At 41.0% G+C, this 9,834-nt stretch overlaps 1 protein-coding gene across 1 annotated transcript; it reads left to right on the top strand.

The window, feature by feature from the left end:
* Positions 1-205: 205 nt before the first annotated feature.
* On the top strand, positions 206-1,147 carry LOC142257663 (olfactory receptor 5AP2-like). Its single transcript, XM_075329799.1, has one exon. The coding sequence runs from the start codon at positions 206-208 to the stop codon at positions 1,145-1,147; it is 942 nt and encodes a 313-aa protein (XP_075185914.1).
* Positions 1,148-9,834: the final 8,687 nt, after the last annotated feature.

The raw sequence follows: 9,834 nt of genomic DNA, 5'->3' as shown, positions 1-9,834 counted from the left end.
TATACGTGTAAAGTCATAACTACATAGCTATAGGCCCATATTGTCTTATTTTTTATCTACAGATGAGCTACATGAAAACTAGAACAGTATTGTATAAAAAAAACTTTAAAAATTCAAATATTAAGCTCGATTAATAAATAAAGAACACTTTTTGAATTAAAACAAATGATTCTTTATCAAGCTTTTACATTTAATCGTCCATTTGATGGCTTGTAAAAATAACACCGAGGCAACAGAGTTTATCCTAGAAGGTATCTCCAAAAATGTTGATGTCCAAGCAAATTTTTTGGTTATTATTTCCTTTGTATATTGTGCCACGCTATTTGGAAACTCCATTCTTATCCTTCTGACAAAAATTGACCATGAGTTGTCTACGCCTATGTATTTCTTCCTTTCGAACCTCTCTCTGTTGGATATTTCGTTTTCTACGGTCACTGTACCCAATATGTTAATAAACATTTACACCAATAACAGGAAGATTAGTTACTTCGGATGCTTCACTCAGTTGTATTTTTTTCATTTTTTGGGAATCACCGATTGCTTCTTATTGGTCACCATGGGGCTGGATCGTTACGTGGCCATTTGTCAGCCTCTGAGATACTCACATATTATGAACACTAGTATTTGTTTACGGATGGTTCTTGGTTGCTGGTTTAGTGGAGTATTATTCTCTTGTTCCCACACATTTACCACCCTGAGTCTATCGTTTTGCTCTTCGAATATTATCAATCACTACTTCTGTGACATCCCACCACTTCTCCAAGTGTCTACTTCCGACACTACCAAAAACATTTTGGAAATTTTCATTTTTGGAGGATCTATTGTCGGGGGCTGTTTTCTATCGATCTTGGTTTCTTATATCTTTATTATCTCCTCCATATTAAAAATCAGTACAGCTAAGGGGAAAAGTAAAGCTTTCTCGACCTGTGCGTCCCATTTAACGGTGGTTTGCATCTTCTTCGGGACTATACTCTTTATGTATCTGAGACCTACATCAGCCTACTCCTTAGATAGTGATAAAATGATCTCCGTCTTTTACAACATTATTACCCCGATGTTGAATCCCGTCATTTACAGTTTTAGGAATAAAGAAGTTAAAAGGGCTTTAATAAGATTGGTTAAAAACATAACCATACATTTTAGGTAACCTGGCTGGACGAACAGTACCATACTATAAAGTTGCAGTGACTCCATATTTGCCAAATCAAACCATATCATTATAAAATAGCATAATCTGATGAGTCAAGGCATAATTTTTTCTCTCCAAAATATTAAATAACTTTAAAAGTATTCTTTCACCAGGTTTTTGATATGTAAGCTGACAGCAGCATGATGCAGGGGCTGATTCCCTGATTCCAGTGATGTGTCACTTACTGGTCTGCAAGCTATCACTTTGGTACTGTAACAATTTTTTTCTGTGGTAGATCTAGTAAGTTTTGGAATGCTGAGTTGTGTTACCTTGCTCATACCACTGATTAGCAACTGACAATGTATACAGAAAGCTGCCAATCAGTAGTGGGGGCGGGGTTATGTAGAGCAGCTAACTTGATGTCATGCAACATCTAGTCCTGCAGTGATAATCTCCTGCTGATAAAACACTGATCTTGTTTAAACAGCAACATATAACCTATTAAGTGATACATTACTATAATCCAGGTCTCTGCCTCTACATCATTCTGCTTTCAGCAAAAACCTGGTGACAGATTACATTTAAAGAGTAACTAAACTGTCATTTTAATAAAAATAGTTTCGGTCAGCATGGAAAGTGATGAAGCTTTGAAATTATTGTGTTAAGGGATTTGTTTTAATTTCTGCAAAAAAAATAAAAATAATAATAACATAAAAAATGTCCAAAATCCTTCTTTTTTGACCCCCCCAAAAAATTGCCTACGTTTTTGTGCATGTGTATTAAAACATAATAATTTGGAGTACAGATGATTGCAGTGATGGCTTAGCCCTTGTCTCCTCTGAAAGTTCTACTTAGAACAATTTCCTGCAGTAACTTATCACAACAGTTAAGGCCACTTTACACGCTGCAATATCGGTACCGATATCGCTAGCATGGGTACCTGCCCCCATCGGTTGTGCGACATGGGCAAATCGCTGCCCGTGGCACACAATATCGCCCAGACCCGTCACACTACTTACCTGCCCTGTGACGTCGCTGTGACTGGCCAACCGCCTCCTTTCTAAGGGGGTGGTTCGTTAAGCGTCACAGCAACATGACTAAACGGCCGCCTAATAGAAGTGGGGCGGCGGAGATGAGCGGGACGAACATCCCGCCCACCTTCTTCCTTCCGCATTGCGGGCGGGAGGCAGGTAAGAAGAGGTTTCTCGTTCCTGCGGTGTCACACGGAGCGATGTGTGCTGCCGCAGGAACAAGGAACAACTTCGTTACTGCTGCAGCAACGATATTAGAGAATGGACCCCCATGTCACCGATGAGTGATTTTGCACGTTTTTGCAATGATGCAAAATCGCTCATAGGTGTCACACGCAACGACATCGCTAAAGCGACCGGATGTGTGTCACAAATTCCGTGACCCCAACGAGATCGCTTGAGCGATGTCGTAGTGTGTAAAGCAGCCTTTAGACTCAATTGAAGAGATGACCCAATCACTGCCATCATCTGTACTTCAAATGAGTACTGGAAAAAAAGGTTGAAAATGATTGCACAATGATACATTTTAATTGCCTCAGACATTCTTAAAACAGTCTTCAATGATATCTTGAAATATTTGTTTTCTTTTAAGTATTGAATTTTTTCCTGTGAATTTATTATTTTAATTCTGCAACGTCTTATTTTTGTGTTATTTTAATGAAGTTGTAACAAATTGCAAATTATTTTTCTAATGATATGTAATTAATAGAATAAGTCTCTAGATGTCACCAGATTTCCATTAATGTGGATTGTTTCTTTAAAAGTACTGTTAAAATTACATATGCATATGTTGAAATAAAACATATCTATACTTTTTTGGTATTGTATGACATTATACAACAAAGGTCAAAAGCAGTGAAAAAAATGAATAAAATGTTAAGTAAGAAGGTAAAATAGTGGCGTTAACAAGATACTGAACAATAGCTCTTTATATACATTTACATTGATATTTAAAAAAAAAATAGATAGATAGCTTATGAGAGATTGCAGTCTGTTTTAAGAAGTACATTTTTTAAGGTTTTATTCCAGGGAATTAGAGTGCTACAGAAAAAAACTTAAAGTCAAGAATATGATGAGACATCTAACATTGTGTGTATCCTAAAGGCACATTTACACACAACGACATCGCTAACGAGAAGTCGTTGGGGTCACGGTGTTCGTGACGCACATCCGGCCTCGTTAGCGACGTCTTTGTGTGTAACAGCTCTGAGGGAGTGTTAACGATCAAAAATACTCATCTAAGGCTAGTTTCACACTTGCGTTGAACGGTATCCGTTGCATTGCGTTGTGTGACGGATGCAACGGATGTGTTGCATATAGTGGCGCAACGGATGTTGCAAAACAACGCAATCCGCTTTGGGGTTTTTACAGTTTTACCGTTGGCAGACTACTGTGAACGATCACTCACAGCAGTCGGACGCCGGGTGATCAGCTGATCACTCACAGTAGCCGGTCGCCGGGTGATCAGCTGATCACTCACAGTAGCCAGCTGCCGGGTGATCAGCTGATCACTCACAGTAGCCGGCCACCGGGTGATCAGCTGATCGTTCGGTCACCGGCAATGTGTGCGGGGGCAGGAGCGGGGGGCGGAGTGCGAAGTGGGGGGAGCCGAGTGGGGCCATGGCTGAGGACGTCAGTGCCGCGGGGACTGCATCGCTGGGGGACAGGTGAGTGACTGTGAGAGTGTGTGTGTGTGATTGTGTGTGTATACATACGGAGTGCGGGAGGGGGTGGAGCCGAGCGGGGAAGTGTCGGGCTCCCGGCACATGTAACCAGGGTTCCTTGGTTACCCGATGTGTACCCTGGTTACGGGTGGAGGGAGCCAGAGAGAGTATGCGCAGTGAAATCCAAAGGATTCCGCTGCTCAAAAAAAGTTACATGCTGCGTTCCTTCCGCTGCGTCGTCCAGAGTGGGAGCAATGCTGACACTTGCATTACAGTGCGTCATACATAAAAGTCTATGGAGAATAGCGAAGTGCGTTAACGGACTGCACTCTTCTCCATAGTGATGGACTCCGCTGAACGCAAGTGTGAAAGTACCCTAGTCGTTGATCGTTGACGCATCGTTCATTTTCAAAATCTCGTTGGTTGTTGTGGATGCAGGTTGTTCGTCGTTCCTGAGGCAGCACACATCGCTACGTGTGACACCGCAGGAACAAGAGAAAGCAATAGAGAAGGGTGTTCAATTGCCGCGCCAACAGATCACTCATTCAGATGATGAAGACCAATGTCACTTTATTTTCATACAGGTCTACGCGTTTCAGGAGCATCTGCTCCCTTCCTCAGGACCGTCAAGTTAAAAATAACATCCTTTGGATGTGCCTTTGGATGTTATTTTTAACTTGACGGTCCTGAGGAAGGGAGCAGATGCTCCTGAAACGCGTAGACCTGTATGAAAATAAAGTGACATTGGTCTTCATCATCTGAATGAGTGATCTGTTGGCGCGGCAATTGAACACCCTTCTCTATTGCTTTCTGATGTCTGCCACTGGGTGGCTGCAGCCGTGGATCTTATTTTACATGCACATATAGTAGTTGTGACTGTCACAACTACATCAGGTGAGTGAGTTTACTCCCCCTTCCCCACCCCACATATATCGGGGTAAGACCCTATTTTGCGCTTTTCTGTCCACAGCCTCCTTTATACCGCAGGAACAAGGAACAACGCCGTATCTGCATCCTCCGGCAATGAGGTGGGCATGTCTTTCCTTCATCTGATCTCCGCCCTTTCGCTTCTATTGGACGCCTGCCGTGTGACATCGCTGTGACGCCGCATGAACCGCCACCTTAGAAAAGAGGCAGTTTGCCGGTCACAGCAATATTGCTAGGCAGGTAAATACAGTTAGGTCCAGAAATATTTGGACAGTGACACAATTTTGGCGAGTTGGGCTCTGCATGCCACCACATTGGATTTGAAATGAAACTTCTACAACAGAAATCAAGTGCAGATTGTAACGTTTAATTTGAAGGTTTGATCAAAAATATCTGATAGAAATTGTAGGAATTGTACACATTTCTTCACAAACACTCCACATTTTAGGAGGTCAAAAGTAATTGGACAAATAAACCAAACCCAAACAAAATATTTTTATTTTCAATATTTTGTTGCGAATCCTTTGGAGGCAATCACTGCCTTAAGTCTGGAACCCATGGACATCACCAAACGCTGGGTTTCCTCCTTCTTAATGCTTTGCCAGGCCTTTACAGCCGCAGCCTTCAGGTCTTGCTTGTTTGTGGGTCTTTCCGTCTTAAGTCTGGATTTGAGCAAGTGAAATGCATGCTCAATTGGGTTAAGATCTGGTGATTGACTTGGCCATTGCAGAAGGTTCCACTTTTTTGCACTCATGAACTCCTGGGTAGCTTTGGCTGTATGCTTGGGGTCATTGTCCATCTGTACTATGAAGCGCCGTCCGATCAACTTTGCGGCATTTGGCTGAATCTGGGCTGAAAGTATATCCCGGTACACTTCCAAATTCATCCGGCTACTCTTGTCTGCTGTTATGTCATCAATAAACACAAGTGACCCAGTGCCATTGAAAGCCATGCATGCCCATGCCATCACGTTGCCTCCACCATGTTTTACAGAGGATGTGGTGTGCCTTGGATCATGTGCCGTTCCCTTTCTTCTCCAAACTTTTTTCTTCCCATCATTCTGGTACAGGTTGATCTTTGTCTCATCTGTCCATAGAATACTTTTCCAGAACTGAGCTGGCTTCATGAGGTGTTTTTCAGCAAATTTAACTCTGGCCTGTCTATTTTTGGAATTGATGAATGGTTTGCATCTAGATGTGAACCCTTTGTATTTACTTTCATGGAGTCTTCTCTTTACTGTTGACTTAGAGACAGATACACCTACTTCACTGAGAGTGATCTGGACTTCAGTTGATGTTGTGAACGGGTTCTTCTTCACCAAAGAAAGTATGCGGCGATCATCCACCACTGTTGTCATCCGTGGACGCCTAGGCCTTTTTGAGTTCCCAAGCTCACCAGTCAATTCCTTTTTTCTCAGAATGTACCCGACTGTTGATTTTGCTACTCCAAGCATGTCTGCTATCTCTCTGATGGATTTTTTCTTTTTTTTCAGCCTCAGGATGTTCTGCTTTACCTCAATTGAGAGTTCCTTAGACCGCATGTTGTCTGGTCACAGCAACAGCTTCCAAATGCAAAACCACACACCTGTAATCAACCCCAGACCTTTTAACTACTTCATTGATTACAGGTTAACGAGGGAGACGCCTTCAGAGTTAATTGCAGCCCTTAGAGTCCCTTGTCCAATTACTTTTGGTCCCTTTAAAAAGAGGAGGCTATGCATTACAGAGCTATGATTCCTAAACCCTTTCTCCGATTTGGATGTGAAAACTCTCATATTGCAGCTGGGAGTGTGCACTTTCAGCCCATATTATATATATAATTGTATTTCTGAACATGTTTTTGTAAACAGCTAAAATAAAACTTGTGTCACTGTCCAAATATTTCTGGACCTAACTGTATGTGTGACAGGGACTAACGATATTGTGCGCTACGAGCAGTGATTTGCCCGTGACGCACAAACGATGGGGGCGGGTGCGATCGGCAGCGACATCGCTAGCGATGTCGCTGTGTGTAAATGGGCCTTTAGAGCAAAGTATAAGGGAGGTTGCATAACAATTAGATATTTTGTGCAACAGTCCCTTTCCTGGACCAAGTATATAAATTGTCTAGTGACAGCCTCACATTCCTACTTACATTATATTATTGCCATGTTTAGGTGCTCTTATTATGCGCCTCATATTGTTGTTTGCCTTGTTTTGAGTTACTTGATGCTTACTTCAAGATAGATGAGGTCTTCTAACATCTAAATGTAATTGATATTAATTGAGAACCATCTGAGTATAAATACTGTCCAGTCCCATTACAAAAGATTTACCCTTCAACTTTTTGGAATCAGTAATGTAACAATATCCAGAATAGTTGATATGTTATTTTTTTATGTTTCTCAAATTTGCAGACTATAATGTGGGTTTTGAACCAGCTGCCTTCATTGGAAATACTTAAAACACCACTCCAGCATTTTTTTTAATTTCACCACCAGAGAATGCTTCTAAATTATTTCCCTATTCCCTATCTCTAGTCTTTTCTTACCTGACACAATTTTCACCATCTATTTTTGCTGCTCCCATCCATCTCTAAGCAGTTTGTGACTTGCCGGATCTCTGCAGTTTTTTCTGGAGCCAGAAGAAACTTTTCAGTGCAAGTCTATGAGGGCCTCCTTGAGGCTCTCATAGACTTGCATTAATAGCTTTTGATTGCTACTTTGCTCTTCTGGCAGTCAAAAGATGTAGTCGCAAGATGGTGATGCGGGCCCAGAGCGGCGCCGATAAAAGGTGAAGATGCTGATGTGCAAATATAATACTAGGGTCAGGGACCATAGATTATAAGTACCACTCCAGAGCTGAAAACAAAAAAAAAATATGTTGGAGTCATGCTTTAAACAAGGCATTTTGTAAAAGAGTGAGAAGGGAAAACTGTATTGTATTGTATAATTTGCTGTTTAACCTTTTAACCCTTTTTGCAGGGAATGGGTAATGTAAGAATGTTTTTAAAGTATGTGGTAATTGACAGGTATGCAACGTGCAGATCCCAGACCAATGTGCCACTTAAAACTCCTTGTCCTTGATAGATGGGGCTTCATAGTCAATTTGGAACTGAAAAAGTTTATGTTACAGGGAGTAGATGAAAAGCACACACCAGTCAAAGTAAGAGCAGTAACACAATTGTAGGCCAACTTATGCAATAGGGTCTCTGAGATATTGCAGACTTATTGCAAACCACTGTAGATACTCCGAGAATTGCTTTGGGCTTCAGAATATATTACGAATGCTGGAAGGAGCAATTTGGAAGAGCATTGGCCTTGAAAATTCCAAAAGTTTTCAAACTACCAATTCGCAGAGACAACAGAGACAAATGCGCTGCTAAATGTGTATCCCCTAAGAAGGAACAGTTCTGCACCTTAAAGTGACCTGGGACTACTGAATGCACCAGAATACCTGTCTTTAAACCACCTTTGTTGGAAATAATAAGGTCCACGACCATGGAAGACGCTGTGAATGTAGTAATATACTCTGTCATGGCCTGAAATTGTAAAAGTAACTTTGGCCTGTACTCTGAGCTTTGCTTTGACCTCAAACAGCAACAAATGATCTGGCCTGTACAAGATTTAATTTGTCCATCATCATTGAGTTCATCTGCCCCCCTGTACCAAGGAGTACCATCGCAAACTGTTGCCAGTGAGAATAAAGCTTCCGTTACCCATAGCGAGATCACCGAAACGTGACAAAACGAACAGGACCATTTTTTGCTCGTTGGTCTCCCGCTGTACAGCACGCATCGATGAGTATGACGGCGGGATACCAATGAGTGTCGGTTCTGAGTGTGCAGGGAGCCGTCGTTACATGGGTCACTGGTGGCTGATGGCTGGTCGCTGGTCGCTGTGGAGATCTGCCTGATTGACAGCTCAACAGTGACCATATAGCGACATTCCAGCGATCCCTTCCAGGTTGGATCGCTGGTGGGATCACTGGTACATTGCTATGTGTCACAGGACCCTAAAACTGGACTGTTTAGAAACTGAGAAGTTTCAAGGTTTACAAACTAATATGCACTGATTATACTTGTTGAGTTGAGCCCACTTACAATGACAAATGATTGATGACCTTTAGATACTAGACTGTTTATAAGTTGAGTGGATCGATCTACGGAGAAACGACGTCAAGTCAAATTTCCAAGTCTGTGTGAATTCGATTAGAAAGTTTAATTCCCCACCAAAATGTCAGCCACCATAGTTTAATGTAGTCACTCTAGAGGGCTATCACAGCCAGTATAACAGACAGGATTCGGTCAAGGTGTGTAATTTTATGTTTGTACAGCTTAGTGATGGGAGGTCAGAGTACACAGATTATTCCACAGAGGTATAGAAAAAGGTCTAATCTGATTATGGTGCACTAGTTTCATTGCTCAAGAAGATTAAAACTGGGAGTGGTAAACAGTCTGTAAATATTAATTGTAAAGCTCAAGTGATATTTAGGGAGGTGCTGAATCTGTATAGTCAGTGTAACTGAAAAGATTGATCTGAGAACTGCAGTAACAGCACTATAATAACATATTTTTTTTTAATTCTTCCAACAAAGAGGAGAATATTAAAACCCTTTGTGCTATTTATATTAAAACAAAATCCTGAAAAGGCTTGTTTGTCACAGAAAGTATGCCTTCTGTACTAGAAGAAAATTTATTATACTTCCTAAAGAAAAACATTCATAATCTAGAAATTTTAACATAATTGTCTACCTCATGAAGTGTGTGCTTTGTTAAAATATTTTAATATTGGGCTATTACACACTTTTTTGTGTAATAGCCCAATATTAGAACTGTATGGCAGTCTTGGTTTTGGGATGTGAAGCCACCTAGCTTTTCTTGTCTTGTACTATTTCGTAAAATCATGTAACGGTAATTTTATACATAGTTTAAGGAAAGGTCACAATTAAATATTTAAATACCTGTTTTCATTTTCATCTCTACACTCAATGAGCATACTGCATATTGTTGCCGCATTTTGATTTCCAATCATGAACCAAATGCAGATAATTCCCAATTTAGCATTTAAAAATTATATAACTTATGTAAGATTTTTGTTCCAGGA

Source organism: Anomaloglossus baeobatrachus, chromosome 12, assembly GCF_048569485.1.
Source record: "Anomaloglossus baeobatrachus isolate aAnoBae1 chromosome 12, aAnoBae1.hap1, whole genome shotgun sequence".
NCBI classification, from domain to species: domain Eukaryota; kingdom Metazoa; phylum Chordata; class Amphibia; order Anura; family Aromobatidae; genus Anomaloglossus; species Anomaloglossus baeobatrachus.
Note: the sequence above shows the minus strand (reverse complement) of the source record. Positions and strands in the feature narration are given on the sequence as shown.

Bases quoted from the DNA above. Each gene is read 5' to 3' on its own strand.
- LOC142257663 (XM_075329799.1), top strand. From the start codon at position 206: ATGGCTTGTAAAAATAACACCGAGGCAACAGAGTTTATCCTAGAAGGT.